Below are 22,653 nucleotides of genomic sequence, written 5' to 3'. Positions count from 1 at the left end.
ACAAAAACACACTTTGATTCCAGGGTGTATAAAACATCCGGAATTTCCTGCATCGGACTTAAGTAGCCGGGACCGAAGCACTCTGTGTTGCCTCTAATCGTGTACTCTGTGTTATCTATTAGCCAACCGCTGCTTTCAAAGGACATCCAGAGGCTCATCATCTGAGCTACTCCAGACTATAAGAAGAGCTGGCAGGATTCCCCTGAACGCTTCCCCCAACCAGCTAGAAAGAATTTGCCAGTGCAATCAGGGAACACAAACCTGGCCTTTCAGGACAAATATTCACATGGTACTGAAAGCAGTTTCCGAAACTCACATTTCCAAAGCTCCCACAGTTTCACAGGCACATCACTCCGCTTTGTCCGGCCTCTGTAAACAGTCCTTAAGCAGAATCCAAACAAGCTTCGGCCATCAAGTTCATCACATATTTACAAGTCCAGCTTCCAACTCATTGCACGCTATTTTGCCATTACCGTAAAACAACTGATATTTGACAATACTCACTGCAAACACAGAGTTTTACAACGCACCACAATTGTTTAGTGGTTTGCGTTTGGTTTGGAGGGTTTGAGGGTGGGGAGGTTGCCTGAACAGGCATAGAAGAAGCAGCAGAAGTAGAAACCAGGCGGTTGCTTGGCGGTGAAAAAGAAGAGGTGAAGAGGAGACAGGAACCATGTTCACATCTATCCTAACCTGTTTGCTGCGCGCTGCTCTGTGCTGCTGGGAATAAGTCAGGAATGCACAAACCCCATCACCCGGAGCAGCTTCCCTGGGGATAAACATGATTTATGCACTGAGCTCTTCTAGGCCTGAAATCCTGGGGAAAAAAAAAAAAAAAAAAAAAAGAAAGCAACGCATCCAGCTTTACCCCTCTGTCTAATCTAGCGGCCTTTAACAAGTTATCACTAAATGTGAGAGAAGAATTCCTAAAAGCCTGTGAAACACAAAACGGCAGAGATTACTACACGCTATGACTCCTACCTAACTTTGCCAAGATGTTTATTTTCCATCTCCCTCTCCTGCCTCTGCCATCTGCCGGACCTGCCCCCAGCTATACAATCGCACCTCCTCTGCACAGGCGCGTGTGCCGAGCGGGCGGTTTTGGGAAACCCTAGTATTCCAGTGCTGCAAAACAGCTTCCCTACAGCTAGGGGAAAGGTTCCTGTCAGAATTCAAGTCCGGGGTTTTACTTTCCCTCCTTTTTCTACTCCACCGGTTGAGAGTTTTCCATCCTTCTTAGACTTGTTTATTCCCAAAAGCCCAGCTACAGGATTCATTAGAGTTCAAGTAGTAAATAGGTGAACTGTTGCTGTTTAGATAGCTGCCTGGCGTGCTACAGCAATGTCAAACATGCTACCTTGTAAGACCTGCAAGAATTATATATAGTGCAATGTTATGAAATCCTAAATAAAAGCGAAACCTGAAGCGTTTGACGTATAGAGCCACACATATCACAGGAAACGATTTTTGCTTGAAGGACTGTTGAAATACTACATTTAATCAGCTGCTGCGGTCTAGTTTTCACAGACTACCCGTAATCCAAACAAATCTAAATAATAAAAAATACTGCAGCCAGGTTCTGAAAAGAGCTGAAACGGGCGTTGATAAAGCAGCAGTTCCAAACAAAGACATACAACTCACAGCCACGCAAAGTCTCTCAGGCTAGAGTGTCCAAGCCAACCCACTGAACAGGAAAGGGGGAGAGGAGCCCTATCGCTCCTAAAGAATTAAGCAAACTCTGCACAGCCAGAGCTCCAACAACCAGGGACCCTCTCCAGGGCGAACAGACAGCAAGCTGAAGTCTAGTACAACTGCTCAGACCTTCTACCTTCATCTCAGGCTAGGTAATCACCATGGGGAACAAACTATTTCAGGACAGCAGAGACGCCTTTTAAGCGGAGACATCATTTAACCACTGTCAAGTAGCACTATTCTGCCCAAGGGAGGAACCGTCTTCTTGTTTCCCATCCACCTTCTGCCTCTCATACTCACCTCCAGCTGCAGGTGGTCTTGAACAACTCCCCATCTCTCCTACATACAGATCAGCCACCTGAGTTTACTTTTACCTAGACGTCCACATTGTCAGTTCCAGAAGAGTGAGGCACGGTGCTGGTAACAGAAACCTCCTTTAAACAACTCTGGATCACAAACTCTGGGTCCACTAGGAGACTTACATCTCCCTGACATCTATACGAAGGGCAACACAGAGTGATACAAGCAACCTGGGAGATTTCTGGAGTGCATCAAGGATAATTTTCGATACAGGTACTGATGGGCCAACTTACAGCTGGATCTACTATTCGCAAACAAGGAAGCACTGTTTGGGGATGTGATAATCAACAGAAACCCTGGCCCCTGAAACGGTGGCATTCAAGATGCTGAGGGGAGTGAGGAAGGAGAGCAGCAAATTCTATAATTTATTGATCGATGTTGAACTCATCGGTTTGGACTGGAAGTAGCTTGCAATCATTTATGAGTATTGTGGAAACTACATGTTAAAAACAAAGGTCTCACAGCAGCGCCACGGAGCAGAGGCCGTCCCTGGCCAAGGAGACAGCCACCCAGGATGCTCTCCCTTTCTCATCCCTTCCTCCCCAGCTTGCCAGGGCAGCACTGGACTGATTTCACGATGAACCGACAATAGACTCCAATGCAGGAGCTTGTGGTTTTTCTTCCTGCTACTGAGTGAACGTGAGAAATGTATCCTGTCAGGCAGATAAATATTAGTCTCCGTGACCAGCGTGAGAGGACTTTCACGTTCACACCCACAGGATGAGTACTGCACAAAAGTTAACCTAACATTTGCTTTCTAGGACACTTTTGACCGAGCCTTTCATCACATTCAGAGCTCCCAGGCCTGAAAACGGCTGGTGAAAATTCACACAGCGTTTGAGAGCATCCAGCAACTGGGCAGTCAAATAGCCAGCTTTTTTTAAGGTCTCAAACTCGTCTTGAAAATTCACCTTGCAGCTCAAAAATGCACGACAAGTTATAGAGCTGTATTTAATCATGGGAATGTCCTTCAGTTGGTCTATGCTACTCATCTCAAGAAATTCAAGCAGTTAATTATTTAGAAAGAAGAATCATATTTCAGAAGTAATAACTGAACAATTTTAAAGAGCAATAATTCAGTTTCCACAGTAATTAAACTGTTTACTACAGAGCTGAAGATGAGCTATTTAGTTTTCAACAGCATGATGACACTTAGTTTTCTGGGACAATGTTACAATCTAAAAATAAACCAGATAAATATGAAAATTAATACAAAAAGATTATACCAGCCAAAGAGGAAATCTATTTTTTTAAAGTGATTAAGCGGCAATCTAAGAATGAGACATATATATTTAAGAACTAACCATTCTGAAAACACCTGCATTTCCTAAATTAAGCATAATGAAGGTTAAGAAAGGACCGATTGTTTATGGATGCACCAAGAATATGAAAGGTTGTTATAATTAACAACAGTAATTTTGAATGACTTATTAAACTAAGTTACTGAAGGGTAAGCCTAATAACTATGAGAATCCGAGACACTGATTTATTTGGGAGATTATACTACATATCCCTATCTATTGCATGACTTTCTCTGCAACATTTGGTGCCCGCCCTTGACAGAGCCAGGAAACTAAACTAGATGAACCCGATCTAGTAATCTCTCCTACTAAAGGCACTTCTGTGTTCTTATGCACTGTAATAAAAGTCCGTTAACAATTGATTTATACTGCACACTTCTAACAAACCTGCCCTGCAGATCCCCAAAGGCTGTATTTTCACAGCCACTGGAAAGCAGGTACATTTGGGGCAGAAGCTAGATGATGAACGTGTTGCAGAGAGAGGGAGAGCGAGAGAGCGAGAGAGAACACCCGAGACACACAATTTCACCACTTTCCACTCTGCCTCCTGCTCGGTGAGATCAATCTGAAGAAGGTGCTGACATTTGACAACCAGAAGCGTAGAAGCTCCATGTCTGCCCCCACAAATCCCTCACCTTCCCAGAGCCATTCCACAGTTTGGAACCAAAACTAGCCAAGTGCAGGTGGCCAAGGAACTCTGAAGTAGCTGAATATCCTCAGCACAATGCAGTTTTGAGTCGCTGTTTCTAAATACACATTACCCATGGACCAATTTAATGCCAACCATGTGTACGACCCTGCTAGAACAGGGTGAGAAGTCATCTCAGCAGAAATGCTATGGGTGGTGTCCGGAAAGAATAAAGGGTGCCTTTGTTTTAAAGTCTCACCCCAAAACCGTAGTAACCAACCTCTGTTTTAGATATGAGAAGTCAAAGAATTGCCCATTGCAATTTATGATCCCTAAGCATGAGCTGCCTGTGTCCCAGAGGACAGTCTAAACCTCAGCAAACATAAAGTTCACTAGATGCCAGGTCTGCGGATTGTCTAGTTGGCAACATGCAATCACAGAATGAAAAAAAAACAGAGCAACAAATGTTGTTTTCCTGTCTTATTGCTAACCATATGGACATTTTCCCTACCACAGCTCTTAAGTAGGACAGGTACCAGAGATAGCTGCAGTGAGTGGGCTGTACTCCACATATTTCATCACTCTACTTCCAAACCTCACCACTTTAACAGTCATCTCTAGAGCAAAATGATTCCCATTTCTCCTACCTCGTGGCATGAAAATGCCCTCTCCTATTACAGTTTCATAGCCTTATACCTCACAAAGACCATTGAAACTGGACCCTCAATTTACTCAAGTGATCTGCTTCCATCGGATACTTGATCTTCTTAACTGAGATTATAATTTAACCCATGTTGTTTTAATTAATTGTTACCTCCTTGGGTTATCTTGCCTAACTGAGCTGTTCCTAAATTGTCCACTTCACTGAACGTTTCATTCTTAATTGATTGCCCTTCTGCTTTTTCGACATATTTGTTCTCAAATTTCCTAACTGCAGTCTCTCATTCTCTGCTATACTACTTCACACAAATGGTTTTTTTACTTTATTCTCCGCTTTTAATGTTTCTTCTTCTTCAGTGCCCCTGCTATTACAAACTACTTGCTTCTTTTATGGTAAACCCTACCAATCTTCTACCTCCTTTCCAACCTCCCAAGGCCCCTCCATCTCACCACCTGACCATCATCGCCTCCCATCCACATATATTTTCTTTCCTTCTGAAGTACCCCACTCCACAATCCCTTCCTCTCACCCCACAAGAGGGTTCTGACACATTTCCCAACAGAAAACTCAAGTTTTTAAGTCAGAATAACAATATATGAAGGAGGACATCCTGTCCCTGAGAACAGCCAGCAACCGGGACGAGACAAACACAGGGAGGGGAGAAGGAATATTGTACGTGGTCACAGGCAGGAAAGAGCACACTCTTGTCCTTGAGAATACGTGACTTTGTCCACTCCCAGCTTGACAGCTCGCTATGGTTTATGGTTTGCTCTGTGCCGGGGAGTCTTGCTGGGAGGAGAACAGAGGTCTGGCAGCGGCGGGAAGCTGCCTGCCCTGAGTCACAAAGAGGAGGCTGTTCCCCGCTGAGCAGGCCGGCCTGGCCCCGAGAGGCTGAAGAAGCCAAAGAGAGAGGGCTCCGGCAGCCAGCAAGCAACTCTGAGGGCACCTGGGAGAAAACGATGTATTTTAAATAGGCAAACAAAGCTTAAGTGAGGGCACTGGCTGAGGCACCCTATCCTGTCCACCTCGCAGACTTCGGAATTTGTTGGTTAACTTCGGCAACATTAGAACAGGGAAGAGGGAAAGTATAAAATATGATTAAGGTCCTCCAAGGTTTGTGAAAGGTTGGGTAGAAAGGAGACCCGCGTTTACGAGCCCCGTGCCGGCAGAGCTGTGCGCCCTGCCCGAGCGCAGCCGGCAGCTCGGTCAGCACCCGCTGCCTCTCACTCCACGGTCATGTCACAGGGGACAACAGGAGTTGAGGGAACTGGGACACAAACGGAGCCTAATTAGCACTGCTATTTATAGAACAACTTACTCTTTGAAGTGGGAAGAGATGCTGGTGACAACTGAGGTAGTTTTGGAGTTGATCCAAAGCATTAAGGTAATCCGCTTCAAAAACACCGGGGCACAAGTTATTCTTGAGCCGGCGAGCCTGCAGTGTCACCCGTGAGTAAAGTCTCCAGGGACAGCATCCACAGCCATCACCTGGCCTCCAGGCAGGGAGGGATGCGAAGGTCTGAGGAGGGGAAGGAAGTAAGAAACCCTAAGGGTAGCTCCCCACCCACACACTGGTAACACTTCATTCCCTCTCTAATACTGGGAAGATCCAGACATTATGGCATAAGACAGCAAGGGATCCCCCTCCAGCAAAGAGCTGGGAAAACAGCAACAGACACCGGGCGTTACAGCAACGGTGGCTGTAAAGAACAACTTTGAGTAGAGTCTTCATCAACTGCTTCAGTCTAAAATAAAGGGATGAGTGGACCAGTGCAGGTTTGCCACCGAGACACTCAAGGTCACACAAACTTTGATAAACAAAGAAAGAAATGTTAGTTAGCACTCTTTTCAGAGGAGGCGTACCAGCTTCCTCAGGGGAAGGACAAGCCCAGAGTACCCAAAGTACTTTTCATTGTTAATCAACTTTCTTAAGTTTTATGGTCTTTTACAGTATCAATATTTAAAAGATGCTACTAAAAACAGCAAGCAAAATTCCTAAACAAACCTTCAAGCAATTAATGCAAGAAATCTGCTAAGTATGAGGATGAAAGTAAAAAATCATTAAATAAATCATTCAACCTACTTAGTCCTTCCACTAAGCATCTTAAGATAGGAATATTGCCTGAAAACTGGTTTAAAAATACTTTAAAATCATGTTCAAGTGCTCAATGCCTAGTCCAGAGCCAGTGTGTTTTGAGAGATTTTACTCCCTGATACATTCAACACATTTACTTTAGACACAAAAAGGTGATAACAGAATGACAAAGCCCAGCTATTGATTCATCAAAATTGTTGAATGCTAATCTGTTCTTAGCAATTACCAAACAGTTTAAGAAATACCTGTAGACTGAAGCCATTGGGCCCATTGTTGGAAACAACCTACTTCTCAGGACGTTCAGGATTTGTTTTTAATTTCTCTAAGGCAAGATCAGTTATCAATCTTAAATGGGAAGGAGTAAGAGTCTCACAGGACAGACTGCACAGCCACACAAGACACCACACCTGAAACCAAATGATTAAGTCGCATTCGGGAAAGAACTTATTAAGCTCTTCGGTCCTGAGCAAGCTCATATTCACCTAGGCTGACCCGTGATGTCAAGTGGAAGCACACTACCCACACGCTCCTGGTTACGCTACAGAGAAGAGAGCCTGCAGCCCACTGGAAACCCCACCAGCCCATTTGCCCCCGCGCCAGCAGAGGTAACTGCTTTTCCCCATGATGTAGATCTGCTGTTCCACAGCAGAAGAGAAAGCAGAATTTGTACTGAACATATAAAACCAACTGACAGCATAACTACTCAGGCTAGCCAATACGTTTTCCCACAGATTAGGTGGGGAAGAACAACAAACTCAACCCTCTTAGTACAAGACTTTCACTAGCAATGGCCTGTTTGACAATCGAAGCACAAAACAGATTTTTTAAAACAAAATGAGAGAAAGCACTATGTTCACTCATCAAAGACCCAAGGCAAAAATAAACATGTTATCACATGCTGGACCCATTAGCATTTACTGAACTACACTAGATAAGTGTTTTCACTTGTTCTGTTGTCTAAACAGAACTATCAAAACACATGATTTCTCTAATGATAGGTTTACTTTTTTGTTGTTGTTACCATTTTTGGATCAGCTAGCTCAAGTTCCACACTCTGCCGTTCCCTTCTGGAGATGCTTAAACATTTAAAGGCAATGACTGGAGTGGGATACAAAGAATAAATATCTCATGTGCATTTTTACGGCTTCATCCAACTGGGCATACTAAAACCTGGAGATGTTCAGCATTTGTCCATAAGGCTCAGCAAGTGTGTTTGTGCTAGATGGTTGCTGGGTGCCAAGACAAAATGTTCAATTAATAGTATGACCTATAAAGGAATGCCCAGATTGGTTTTGTTTCTCCTATTCCCTTCACTGTTGCAGTTTCCTTAGTTAAAAAAAAAATGCATCTAATTATAGGCCGATATGTAATTCTCACTATAGCAATCCCTAGCATTTAAAAATCATGAGTCAGGCCCCCAAAATTATGATTAAGGCACAGAAATTATGCATGTGAAAAACAACAACCCACAATGGATTTTTATTTGCCTTTTGGGGCACAAGCCGCCTTTCGTGTTTTCAAGCCCTTCTCTTTAGCAATGAGGACTAAAAAATTCCTTCTTCGTTTTTATTCCACGAAATCAAGACTACCCCACATTCACTTGATTGGAGGAGCTGGCATGACTATTACAAGGGTGGGCAAAAGCAGACTTTGTAGCATTCCCCAGGTCATATGAACTACCCCTAAGCGCAAGCATACATAGTTCAGCATCTGTTCCTGCTTTGCTCTGGCAGAGGAGTAACCATCACCAAGCCAGGTGAAATTTCTCAGGTGGACATCACCTGGACTGCTGAGCCTCAGAGCTCCACAGCCCGAAAACAGTCAGGGTTCATGGCCCTTGGCAAAAGGTCTCCTAACACTCCTGAATTAAGACCTTCACAGTGATAAATTTTAAACTCCTCTCCAAGAACCAAGGAGTAGTTGTGGCTGAAGTATAAACTTTCTGAGAACTTACAGGCAAGCTATCTTGGTTTCCACTTCAGAAGTGCAGGACAGGCATATGCAGACAGACCTAAGTTTCACATCCCATCAGTATTTCCTAATCAATATCATAACAATTACAGAGGTCTAGTAAAAAGCAAATAGAAATTAAGTCCAGAACGTATTTCTTTCAAAGGTATTTTTCAAACTGTGTTGCAGTCAACTGCTCCAGCACAGCCCATGATCTTTCTGTGCAACTCACAGAACCTTCCACAGAGGTTTTTTTCCCCTCTTGGCTAGAAGAGCATTTTTTACCCCTCTTTTTCCTGCCCAAGATATGACTCACTTTCATTGAAGATTCTCCCTATTTGTTCACCTCCCTTTTAAAACTTTCTTTGTTCTGACTTTTCTGGAAAGTTTGCTCTGCAGAAACATCTGGATCACACAGAGACATATAGCCTTCCACTGATGCAAGCTCTTTAGCTCTCTATCTGCCCACGCAGGCTTATTCAAGCATTAGCAGGAACTCCAGGCATCTTGATAGTTCACTCACATACTCCAGAAATGGCTATCCTCATCACATCCATCAAACACACATATACCTACTAACTCATCGCTTGCAGCAAACATTTCGGAAAAAAAAAAAAAATGGAAAGTCTTAACCCACGTCAGGCAGTGGCATGCATCGCAAAGAACCCTACGTAATACAACGCAGAAGCATCCTCCGTGCTTCAGAACTGCATCACCTCACTGATCTCACTGCACTGCTCTAACCCGTTCCTATGCTTAAAGGCCGTGGGAAGGCACAAGGCAATATTTTCTCCGCTTCACCGCCCTTTGCATCTGTTCCCTGTTCACTTGTTTTCAGGGGTCACAATTGCACAAGTTGCTCTGTCACTATTTGCCCTGCAAAGCAGCAACCCGAGGGAGGACAGGCAAGGAGACCCGCACGCAGTGCGCAAGCGCTGCTGCAATCTATCTTCAAGCAAGCTGTAGTGGTAAGAGACTTCTCTTCCCGTCATTCCCACCCTTGACTGATCCAACAGCACTCCTCCGCTATGGCCTCATGAATATCGCATTTCCTTTCTGTCCCGTATTATGGCCGTACCCTACATGGATGTATTCTCATGCCTTTTACATTGCCATTAAGTAGTAAATGGCACAATGCAGGGGACCACGACAAGTCTGAACCTCGCTTAGACAAATAAGAACCTGATGTTGCCTGAGTGGATGGACAGTAAAATCACCCATAAACAAGCAAGGGTAATCTAAAAATTACAACTTAAACATTACACTTCCAACTACTTAGGGATGTCTACTGCAGAGCTCGGGGCTGCAGTCTAGTGAGAGCCCACAGGTCCTGCAGCTCCCACCTTTCTTGGGGGTCCCAGCTTTCTTGCTCCCACCAACTTCCACATGACCCGGCAACTGAACAGACGAAGCCGATGACTCCCACAGGTCGGGTTCACATGAAGACCAACTGAAAAGATGCTTCAAGAAGAAAGAGTAGAAAATACTCATGCTCAACTCCCCAACTAGCCTTATACCTCCTCTCTCTTCTTTGCTTCCTTGCCTTTCTTCATGTCCCAGTGTCCTCCCATTCCACACAAGCAGCTCTCACTGTGTTCCAAGTTGCTACTCGCCAAATACCACTTCACCCTCCGACTCCTACAACTGCAGCAGAAGCCTTGAGGAGCACCTGAGGATGACACAGAGGTGCCGTCACGTGTGTAGGAGACCGAAAGACCCCTGTGCTGTGGGGCGAGTGGGTCTGAGACCCGGGGCAATGCTGTAAGGCCCAAAGCACAATGCCATGTGAGGCACCACAGGAGGCATTAGGGAACGCCACTGCTTGGGAGCTGCCGGCGCATGCAACGTGACGGCATGAAGCTGAGGGGTGCGCTGCTGACCGGCAGCATTGCCCAGTAAGTGAGAGATGACAGAGACAGAGTGCTCCAGACAGATCTGGCGGGGAGGAAAATGCACGTACCAGGCAGCTGAGCAGGGCGACGGCAGCAAACAGCACACAAGCGCTACAATGGCTATGTGTTTCCCCCCCCAGACGGGACTTTGACTAAGATAAATGGAAAGAACAGGGAACAAAGACGACCAGTGAAGGGAGAAGGATAATGGTTAAAGCAAGCAGTCACTTTGCCCGAAGAATAAAAAGCGTGGTCTGAAGTAGAGAGTCTCATCAGTAGTTGAAGAGTCATTCTTTGGCTTCTTCATTAATCTTAGACTCTGGTTAATCCTTTCCTGTGTTATTTCCCACAAAGGCACGTGTCTGATTCCACATGCATGCTTTCGACTCCTGAGCCAGACAAAGCATACAACCTATTACAAATGGTAACATACCATCATTTAAGGACTGGTGGGGACTTGTGACAAATGTAAGAGCATGAAATGCAACTAAAGTATCTACCCATCGGTAATTAAAAGTTTATCGACATTTAGAAAAAAAGAAGACCATGCAAGCATTGCTAACATCACAACTCATTAAGGAAAACGAAGGAAAACTGTAAGTTACTATCCAGGAACAGGGATTCATGTCTCAAGTGAATACAAGTGAATAAAGACCTATTCTATTCCCTTTTAAATAGTTTAATGCTTCAATAGAAGCCATGGAAAGACGACAAAAATTTACCCAAAAGCATTAAGCACTTTACAGGTAGTAAGCCGGTACCTCCAGGTACCAGTAGCAAGAAGGACCAGGACCGACCAAACACTCAGCACAAGTTTTTGATCATTCTTCCGGTGAACATTCAGGCAGCCTGCCACTAGCAATAGCCCAGGTACTTCTTCGCATTAAAAACTGTACTAACAGAGGGAAAACCCACTCCGTTAATCAAAATTCCTAATCTGCATAGCTGGGGTAAGCCTCACTACACATGTTCCTGGACTGAAAGTAATTCAGAGCACGGAATGTCTCTCTGCAAGCTTATGGCACCGTATAAATGGCAATTTCTGTACAGACTTGTAATTATTCACAGGGTTCCCTACTGACTTCAGTGGTGACCTAGACCTGAAGTTGAGTTACAAGAGATAGCCATGTCATGGAGACACCATGTCATAGACTCATAGAATGGTTTAGGTTGGAAAGGACCTTGAAGATCATCGAGTTCCAACCCCCCTGCCATAGACAGGGACACCTCCCACTAGACCAGGTTGCCCAAGGCCACATCCAGCCTGGCCTTGAACACCTCCAGGGATGGGGCCTCAACAACCTCTCTGGGCAACCTGTTCCAGTGCCTTACCACCCTCAAAGTAAAAAACTTCTTCCTAATGTTTAATCTGAACCTGCCCTCTTCCGGTTTAAAGCCATTCCCCCTCGTCCTATCACTACATGCCCTAGTAAAAAGCCCTTCCCCAGCTCTCCTGTAGGCCCCCTTTAGGTACTGGAAGGCCGCAATAATGTCTTGAACTTCTTTCATAACTTTATTTCCTTCGCTGTGTAAAAGTACCTGGGGAACCAGAATCAAGTCTCCCCTGACAGTCAAAAGTAAAAGGATTCAAACACAGCTAAGTAACTTGAGTGTCTTCATCCCATTTGCCATTAAGCCTAAATCTTATTGATTTTCACTGAGAAAGGCAGGCATCAGTGAGCCTTGGATTCAGCATCACCCCCCTCATTGCATATTTGAGTGCTTTTTGAGCTGGTTCTCAACTCTTGTGGCACTTGTGAGTACTACCTATAGCAGTAGATACTTCATCGCCCCACCCTGGGACATACCATACCTGCGGGATCAACAGCGCGAGTGGAACATTATATACAATAGACACTCCAAACATTGCGGTAGATGAAATAGCATTACCAGAGCTGACATTTGGCCAAGACAGAGTACATAGGAAAACATTAAAATCTCTTCACGGGGGGGGACGGGGACAGAGGAGAGGGGGGAATAAAAAATATTTTGTTTGTTTATCTTTCATCTTTGACGGGAAATACAAAGCCGTTACTCCTCTATTACAGCCATGGCCACTCCAGGCATTCCAGAAATAGGCAGAGCAAGTTTTCCCACAGGAAAGCACGCAAAATAGCTGATCTGTTTTCCTAGCGCTCCTTAAAATATAGGCGAGCTATATAACAGCTTTTAAATTAAAGCTGGCTGCGTATCCTCAGAGCAGAGGAGACCTGATAAGTAGAGACTCTATCTTGCTACTACATTAAGGCAAAGTCTGCGATTTACCTGGAATGCCTGATAGCCAACTATTGGCATATCAAGGACGGAAAATGACAGATGCCCCGAGCATCAGTGGGAGCTGCAGGACTCTGAAGAAGGTGGCTGGCAACTCGGTAGGGGAGGAAGATAAAGGAGTAAATAGTCTCACATGTGAGTTCTTTACGTCACTGCTCTGGATGCTGATTGGGTAATCATAAAAGGAGCCATACAAAGAGTCTGGGGGTCCCCTGAAAGCTGAGGAGGATGTCAAGCAGCTTAAGAATGGGCATAGACTGAAGAAGAGGTGGAGAGAGGGGAAAAAAAAAAAAGAAAAGAAGAGAAACAGAATGGTTCTTTGGGAAATTAAATGAGGCTCACAGCAAACATGGAAGACAAAAGAGTTAACCGTTTCTATTCAGCTATTTCCAGCAGCTTTAAAAGCTTCATTGTAGCCACATCTCCACTTGAAAAGAGAATCTCTAAACCAAGAAACTCAGGAGGGCATTTTCCAGGCAGATGGAATAGAAGAAGTCAGAATAATTCAATCTGTTGATTTAATACAACAAAAAAACCCACCACTCTGCTGGCCAGAAAATGTTTTGTAACAATCTAATTTCACAGTCTTCACCTTTTTCCTGAACGGAGCAGTGGGAAAGCGACCTCCGGAATCCTGGTTAAAGCCAGGATGTTGCTCTCCACACTGTAATTCACCTTGTTAAAAATTTCAAATATCGCTAAGGTCAAGGCAACAGGCACAGTTTCTTCATGAAGCTCAGAGCTTCCGTAATAATTACTTTACAGACAAAGACTTAGTTAGGGTTAAGTGACTTATCAGTGTCACGTCCCACCCCACCCCCTGTTTATCTGATCAGTTTAGATTCCAAGACCTGGGAGAAGAATTGTATCTGGTCTATATGTAAAAATTGTGATGTGACAACACTTAAATCTCCACTAAGTCTTGCAAATACTACATAATATGGATTAATGTGCTTCAGTATGAATTTAACTGCACGCAGCTATGTTAAAATCATTTAACATTAGGAGCAATTTTCTTGCATTTTGGGAACCGCATGCAGCATATAGAAAAAGATCAATATATATACAAAGATTTAAAATTAAGTATTTCTGGGTTCTTAGAAAACTGGAAACAAGAGAAGACTGCAGTCCAAACAGCCGCCTCAGTTCAGTGGGGTTCATCCTAACTGCAGGAGGAAAAATTCTAAAGGGGGAAAGACAATTCATTTTCCATGCATTTACCTAGTAGGAGCTAGCCTCAAAAATAGGTCTTTTTATATATCTTATTGAACACACATCAAATGGGAGCAACACTCTTGGCTGCTCTGAAGGTGAAAATTACAAGTAGCGGAATAAATCACCGGTTACTACATTGCCTGGATGATTCAGAGCCCATTCCACCCACTATAAGGCAGAAAAAGGGAAAGCACAGATGTGAAAATACATACATCCAGCTGTGTCTGTGTACGTACATACCAGACTTTCGGGGCCCTAGTCAGGTAATCTAAATTCCAGTAAAGTCTCTGTTCCTCCTGTTCCCCAGTGCCTGGCTCTGGGCCTTCGGATGCTCCCAATAACAGGAAAAGAGCCTCGGGGAGTTGGCTACACCCTCTCGTAAGCGCTGGCAGCACTGGCATTTTTACAAGTTCAAAGTAAAGCAGCAATCCAAAACTTTGCAAGAGCGGATACTAGAAATAGGGCTCACAGCTGTCTGTTTCGTGAGGAAGGTGGAATCAAAGTCTGCAAGAAAATGCTACTTATGGGCAAGGAAGGAGGATACCATGAGCTGGACCTCAGGAATTTAAGTCAATTCTCATCTTGCCACCACAGCCCTCATCTGTGAGGACACCATGACCTAACTCAGATAACTAATTCTCATTGTTTTCATGTAATTTAGGTATCCAAAGACACCTAAAGACCTTGAAGATATGCAACCAGGTCTCTCTCTAAGGCTTGCTTTCTTCATCACAGTCTGCAAATGATAGAATGGACTAAGAACATTTCTTTCCTCTCACCTTTAACCTGCTCTTCAAATTGTACCTCTTCACCAAAACAGCTTCCCGTCTCAGCTGGAGACAGCAAGAAACTACAAATTACAAATACCCAGTTATCACCAAAGCAGCAAATGCAACCGGGGGGAAAAAAAAAAAAAAGTTAATTCTAAATGGTAAAAACTGAGTTTAAAACACAGCTGGGCAGTAGGGACACCTGCTCAGGAGAGCAAAACGAGCTGGATTTGGCCACTGCCAACACACAGCATTTGAGCATATCCCATCATTTTAGGGCAGGGCTTCACAGACCACGGAGGTAGAACTAATCTAATCCAGCATCCCCCAGATCTAATCCTAATTTCACATGTCTCAGTGAAAGAAGAATTCAGTATCTGATAAAGCTTTTTAAGCAGGGCAAAACTCTTTACCTAGTCAGCCTGAGCAACATGACGTTTCATGTCAGATTTGCCTTGAAATATCCCAGAAAGGACCGCAACACTCATGTAATTGGCAATGCTCGCATCAAAAGAGAAGGGAAAAAAGCCATCTGAACTAAAGAAACTCTCGCTGACTTGGCAAATAGCATTTGTCCTACCCAGATGGGGAAGTGACCTGAAATTCTAGCTCTGTGTTAATAAAATGCAGAATGAAAACTGATTTGCACAAGGGGATGTTCTCCGGCGCCTGTTGTGATTGCACTCTAGGTACAGACACTAACAGCTGGCAGACAGCAGCTGGCAGAGAAGGTTACAGTTGGGAAGCCCCCCTCCGGCACGGCGCATAGCAGCGACAGAGCATGATTTTCGCAAGGCATGCGAAAGCTGACAGTAGAAGAGGCTTCACATAGTCTGTCCACATCGACACCGCAAGCAACAGAGTCCACCATGTCTGGATATTCTGTCCAGTTCAGCCACTGACCCTGTTCTGTGATTTCAGGCCAGTAGCTTCTCCTCTCTGCCCTTGGAAAATGGCCAAGAAGCCAAACCTGATGGAAAAGGAGTGTAGAAGCCACCTGCCGTAATAAGCACGGCCGGTTTGGCTCTAGGGACAGAGGGGACAGCACTGGGGAGCAGAGCCCAAGTCATAGCAGATGCTTTGGACTGGAAGCAGGTCACAAACAGTGAGTTCACAGGAGACATCCGCCAGCAGTTCAACCAAGCCAGCCCCAGAATAAACCCTGGGTGACTTTTCAACATCACACAAAACCACTGCAACAGAAGCACGAACGCAATCTGAATCTCAAGGATAGGCTTCCTGTTGCCTTGCAGATGAGATTGTCCCATCTCTTCCTGAAGAACCTCTAACCTAAGTCACTAATTGCCATTGAACCCTTTTGGTGGGAGTCCCGACAGTCAGAAGCCCACTGCCTCTCCCAAGTGTACTACTCACTCCCCAGAGGAGGTCGACCCCAGGCAACAAATGAAGCGGAAGTGTCAGATAAACATGGAGAACTTGGGATTTGTGGGAGTATGGAGCTTGTAAGGCAGATTAAAAGATCCGGCTCTGCCTTTGATTGAACCGCAATCATTGACAGGACGAGGGGCAATGGGCACAAGTTCGAACACAGGAAGTTCCGTTCAAATACACAGAAAAACTTCTTTACGGTGAGGGTGACAGAGCACTGACACAGGCTGCCCAGGGAGGTTGTGGAGTCCCCTTCTCTGGAGATTTTCAAGACCCGCCTGGATGCTGCCTCTGGGCAATCCTGCTTTAGCAGGGGAGTTGGACTAGATGATCTCTAGAGGTCCCTTCCAACTCTGAAACTCCGTGATTCCGTGATTTTAAATAAAATCATTCTAAAGGTATTATTGTATGTCATTTACTTCACCACCAACAAACAGCCATTAACAATGTTTTTGCCCAAACAATTTAAGCAGCACAAGGCCCTTAAAAAAAAAAAAACCTACACAGTCTGTAAAAATAATTAGGGTGCAATCACATTAACCACCTCAGAGGATGACAAGCCATTGCATTGTAGGTAAATTAGACACGTTAGGCATTAGTGACTCTAATGACAGTCTCATTCCTATTCTGACTACTTCGTAGTTCAAGATCAAGCAGTGTACCATCTGACCGACAGACTATTATTCAGCATTTGTCAGAGAGGAGATGATTCCACAGGAGAGTTTGACTACACTCAGCCACTGATGTCTTGAAATTTAAAGGATGCTAATAGAGATCGCTTGCTAGCAGGCTGTGCTCAACTCCAAAACCCCAGAGTTTGAGGACTTTAAAGGAGGCTACGTTCAACTGAGGAAAGGATTTGGACCAAGAGCTCTTTTAATAACCTCAGTTGTACCTTCAGGATTTTCAGGATCTGTCCTTCCATCTCGGAACCCCGGCAGCTCTTGCGGAGACACCCACTGCGCTGCTGACGGGGGGACTGGGCGCACGCATCGTGCCAGGGTTACTCAGGGCAGCCGGGTAGGCAGAGTCAAGGCCGAGAGCACGCTTTAAACGCAGACTCACAGCGGGCTCAAAGGCATAATCCTGCTCCTTTTGTCACTCCCCCAAACTGTCCTTACGCACAGCTGCAGTAAGGCAACACACACCTCAAAAGAAGCAAACAGGTGGCTATTTACACAGGCATTTATATTTGAAAACCGACTCCGCAAATCCAAATTCAAACACAAAACCCTCACGCAAACCATCCCAGAAGTGCCAGGACAGTCTGGGTTCTTGCATAAGCAACGGTTCACGCGAGTCAAATCTTTACAGGAGGTTTCTGGCCCTACAGAGAGGAGGAGGAAGGAGCAGTGGAGATTGAGGAGTTACTGGCACTCGGCTGCCAGGGTTCAACCCAAATTACCCTAGACGTTTTCATTGCCCTCACTAAATTAATTACTGAAGTTAAGTTGTCTTTGATCCAGCTACAGAAGGCAAAGGGGGAAATAGCACTTCTGAGGTTTCAAAAGTATGTTTTGATCAAGTTAATTACTGGGGGACAATAATCTACTTCAACAATAGGAGTCCAGTGGATTTATAGGAGCAGAAAGATACAAAACCATCAGATGTTTTCTCTGCGCAGCAAGAACCTGCCTATTCAAACATCTGTACAGTACCACAAATGCCAACACATTATACAAAGCTGTAATGTGAAAGTTTGCAGTTTCTCACACGGACTTTTAGCACAGACAAGTTCAAATTTATTCTTCAAAACCGAGTAAACCTAAAATTGTTTGGTAACCAGAATGTGGCAGGAGGGCTAGGGAAAACGGCAATTAATGTCATTCTTAAAGAATAATATATTAATAATATACTACAACTCACTTAATATCAGGCTATTATGGAAAGCTGTATTATTTCAAAAGTCCGCACGCAGGATTCCTGTGAAGCTCTGTATCTCCTTCCCAATTAAAACAGAGACTCACATTCATAGGCAGTTTCCAGCAGACACTGAAACTTGGAGCTTTTACAGTGCTCTTGCACAGAGACAGCAGGACTGTAGCAAAGAGCGGGACATTGTTTCTGTTAATCACCTCACAATATACAGCCGCTTACCCGACACAGACTTCCATTTCACAGCCTTCTACCACTATTAAGAGAAGTAAAATTGTGCAGCAGAAATGGAGTTCTGCATCACAATTGTTTGAATAATATGGTATAATCACTACGTACCCCCAGTTATTTTTTGAAGCAGATTGATTTAAAGCTCATTGTATTTAGCGCTGCACCCAGCCATCAAGGCATCCAGACAAGAAACAATAGCTCCTTTTATTGCGAGAGACCCTCTTCAATAGCATCTCTGAGATAATCACTATGCTTAGGGAGTGGAAAAACATATGGGCAAGTGATGAGCCACGCAGTTTTTGTTACTAAAGCATGTGGTGGAAACAGTTTAAAAACTGGTTTTTTAAACTGAAGCTGCAGCGGCTTTATCAATCTTCAAACAACATTTGGTTTACAAACATGAAAAATAATACATCAAACTCTTTCCTACATCACCCATCAGGGTAATTTTTTTAAAAATCTGGATTCATCTACCCCCCAAAATGGTAATCTGAGGCACAACTGGATTAAGAAGAATTGGTATCCGAGAAGATCAGCCTAGTTTCTAGTGTTAGGTAGTGTTTTAGGAAAAGGATCTTGCATCTGTACCTCACTGCTACCTCTGTATTAAAGGGAGGACTTCTTCCAAGCGTACCCAATGAGACGATTTTAACACACATCCGCTTATCACCTTTCATTGCTTGTATTTCCTGCAAGTTTCAGGGGCTAAAGGAAACACACTTTTGAAGAACTGTAAAGTTTCTGTTATCCCAGCAGACAAGATATTAAGCGATCACATGCCGGCTCCAGTTCATGACAAACACAAGTTGAGTTGCGTTCAAAAAATATTGAAGAGCATCAGGTAAAGCTGTACACCACTTTAAAAAAAAAAAAAAGGAAAAGAAGACCTTTGAAATTTGGATCTGATTCACTCTAGCATTTACTAAAGGAAGAGGGCCTTTTTGCAGGCAGTTTGATTACCACTCACTCTGATCTCTCATGTGCTACTTAGAGGATAGGGAGAAAACCCACCTTCCCTCCAGGAAAGGGAGGGAAATCGGCCTCTCTTCCAATTGTCTTGTTTTTTACCCAGGCACGTGAGAAATTTTCGAGAGGACACAAATCTCCACTGCACATGCTTTTTAAGCCAGGGTCATTCAAAAAATCCTCCCCGCTGCAGGGACCTGGTTCTCCACCGCTGTCAGATGTGGCACCCCTGACTGCAACATTCCTCCTCCCCCCTGCAGCTGGGGAAGGTGAAAAGGGCTCCGGGGGCTATCTCCATTTCCCAGCCACGTCAAAAGAAAAGAAGAGGGAAAAAAAAAAAAAAAAAAGATATATATGCCTTTTCACGTGGTTTCTATAATAAACTACAGAGAGTCAAGGACCAGCGCGGAGCTTCCGAAGTGTTCCTCGGAGCGAGGATGCTGACAGCCGCTGACACGAATGAACGAACGTCCACGCAGACCTCCCCGTGCGCATCCCAAGGGAGATGCACAAGCTCGGCTTTTCCCCGGCACCAGGCAGGCACCCCCAATCAATGGGCGAAGCGAGGCTCCTTGCTTCTCCCTGGCTTTGTTAGCAGCCCGGAGGGGCTGCCGGTGCAGCTGTCAGCCGGCAAGCCAGAAGCATCCTATTGTGCAAGCAACGCTGCCAGGCTCAGAAACCTCAGCTTTCCCAGGAAAGGCATTCCAAGACGGGCTTATTTCCCTGCCAGGAGAAATAAGCCTCCATCCCCCGCCCCGGAGCCATTTCTTTCTCCCCGCAGCAAACAGAGCCACCCGAAAAGTTTTGCCGGGCACGACGGGCACCTCGCCCGCTGGGGATTGAAATAATAATAATAATAATAATAATAATAATAATAATAATAATAATAATAATAATAATAATAATAATAATAATTTAACAATAAATTAATAATAATAATTTAAAAAACAACAACAAAGGGTCGGCTAGGAAAAAAAAAAAATAATAAAAGTTTGGGGTTTGGCGGGGTGGGGTGGGGAGGGGAGGGCGCCCGGCTGGGCTCCCGCTGCTTCGTGCGGCCGCCCGTCCCCCGCTTGCCCGTCCGTCCCCGCTTGCCCGTCCGTCCCCGGCCGCCCTTGGGCCGCGCACGGCGGTACCTGAACAGGGCGACCGCAGTGTGGTTCCTCCTCCACGCCTTGCCCTGCTGCAGCAGCACCCCCTGCACGATCTCCTTCTCGTCGGGCAGCCGGTAGACGGGGAAGACGTAAAGCCAGCAGAGGACGAAGACGCCCAAGGCGCTGGCCCCCACGGGCAGGCGGGTGCGCGGCCACTTCCACGCCAGCCCCGCCATCCTCCTCCTCCTCCTCCTCCCGCAGCGCCGCCGCGGTGCCGGGCCGCGCTCCGGCATCAGGGCCGCGCCATGCGGCGCCGGCGGGCGGGAGGGGGTAGGGGGGGGACGGACGGACGGACGGGGCGGGGGGTGAGGGGGGGGGAGACGACACCCGCCTCAGCCCCGCCGCCGCCCGCGCCCTAAGCCCGGCGGGCCGCCCGCTGCCCGCCGCCCGCCGCCATCGCCGCCCAGCCGGCCGGGGGAGACCCCGGCCCCGGGAGCGTCGGGTCTCCTGCCGGGGCTGCCGCCGCTGCGCCGAGGCTGGCTCCTCTCTCGGCGGTGGCGGCTGCCGCCCTTCCTCACAGTCATTTGGTCCCTCGCTTTCCCCGCCAGACGATGCTCCGCCGCTCCCCGCCTTCCCTCCCTCCCTCCCTCCCTCCCTCCCTCCCTCCGCCTCCCGCCGAGCCCCCTCTCTTTTTCTCTCTCTCTCTCTCTCTCTCTCTCTCTCTCTCTCTCTCTCTCTCTCTCTCTCTCGTTCGCCGCCGCGCTGCGGACGGCCCCGGTAAATTTCCACCCCGCCCCAGCAGCGGGGTGCCCCGGGCCCCGCCGCCGCCGGGGAAGGGAGGGGAACGGCGGGGGGAGAGCCGGCTGCTGCTGCGGGGCTGGGCTCCGCTCCGCGCCGCCGGTGCCGCCCCGCTCACCGGCCTCCCCCGCTTGACCCGCGGGCACCGGCCGGACCGGAGGGGAAGGAGAGGAGGGAGGTCCCGCTCCGGGCTCGCCGGTGCCGGCGGCGCCCACCCATCCACGACCCCGGCGCTCCGTTCTCTCCCCCGGCAGCCGCCCCCAACCCTCCTCCGGCGGCGGCCGCGCCGCTCTCCAGCGCGCTCTGGCGGACATCGTCCCCCGGCCCGGGGGCGGCGGCGACCCCGACCCGCTCCCTCCCTCCCTCCCTCCCTCCCTCCCCGCACCGTCCCCGCTCCCCGCGGGGCGTGCGGGAGCGCTGCGCTCCTGGCGGGTCCCCCCGCCGTCAGCCCCGGGTTCAAGGCAGGAGCCTGGGGGAGCCGGGATCACCGTGCCACACGCACCCCCCCTCCCCTGGTCAAAGTACATCCTATAAAGGTATTTTTTAGGGGGTAATTTAGCAAATGGAGGTGTGCGGTAAACCTAAAAGAAGAGCGCGCTCCAGCCAGCAGCACCATTACCAAAGCAGCAGCTCTATTTCAGCACGTAGCCACCGGCGTGGTGGGGTCTTTGAAGAAAACTCACATGGGATGATACCCTCGGGTGGGAGGTGGGGAGTTGATGGGGCATCCCAGACCAGCTGGAGTTGTCGCTGAAGCGCCCTGTGCATGGCAGAGTGGGCAGAGAGGCCGCCCACAAGCCAAGAAGGAGCAACGTGAGCCTTGCACACCTGCAGCCATGCCCAGCTTGGGCTTCCCACCGCTGAACCCACCGTCTGTCCCGTAGGGCGAGGGTGCCACAGGCATGGCCCTCAGCCCTCCCAAATCAGCAGAGAGAGAGTGATCATTTCATGCCAACAGAGAGACCCCGATGGTAGAACGCACCTCTCCAGGGTAATCAGGTGGGCTGGAACACGGGAGGCATGTTCAACTTCTCTCAGTGAGGATCTTGGAGGCAGTCCCCAGCTTCAGAGCCCAGTCTCTAGCCCCTGGCCATTGCATAAAAGGCAAATTCAGCCTGGGCTTGTACCATCAGTTTGTGTTCAGCTTTTCCAGACACACCTTGTCAGACCCATTGAGAACCACTGTGGACTCCCCCGTAACCCTCAGAAGAGCATTGCAGGACTTAGTATCCAGCTGTTTTCCAGACTTTCAGGAGCACACAGAGGCTTGGCTACTTCGGCGGCTTTCAGGGTTGAGTGATAACCAAGGGATGGCTCCGAGCGCTTTAAACTTGGGAGACTCAAGGTGGCAAGGAGACGCTGACAGCCCTGCAAGACAACGTTTAGCCTCTGCCTGACTCAAGGCATGACAGCACAGCGCATCTTGCAGAGAGGCGTCTACCATGGCGGGCGGTGGGGAGGG

The 22,653-nt window shown here is 47.0% G+C and overlaps 1 protein-coding gene across 1 annotated transcript in view; it reads right to left on the bottom strand.

Annotated features, from left to right (window-relative positions):
* ST8SIA1 (ST8 alpha-N-acetyl-neuraminide alpha-2,8-sialyltransferase 1) overlaps positions 1-20,686 on the bottom strand; it is a gene marked incomplete at its 5' end in the record, with an annotated part of 134,074 nt that extends 113,388 nt beyond the window's left edge. Inside the window, one exon of the mRNA XM_082487783.1 lies at positions 20,436-20,686. Within this exon, the coding sequence (XP_082343909.1) occupies positions 20,436-20,686 (251 nt within the window). The remainder of the gene's footprint in view (positions 1-20,435) is intronic.
* Between the last annotated feature and the right edge of the window lie 1,967 nt (positions 20,687-22,653).

The sequence above is a fragment of the Vanellus vanellus genome (assembly GCF_965231255.1).
Source record: "Vanellus vanellus genome assembly, chromosome: 1".
Classification (NCBI taxonomy): domain Eukaryota; kingdom Metazoa; phylum Chordata; class Aves; order Charadriiformes; family Charadriidae; genus Vanellus; species Vanellus vanellus.
The sequence above is the reverse complement of the archived record's forward strand: the minus strand, read 5'-3'. Positions and strand labels throughout refer to the sequence as shown.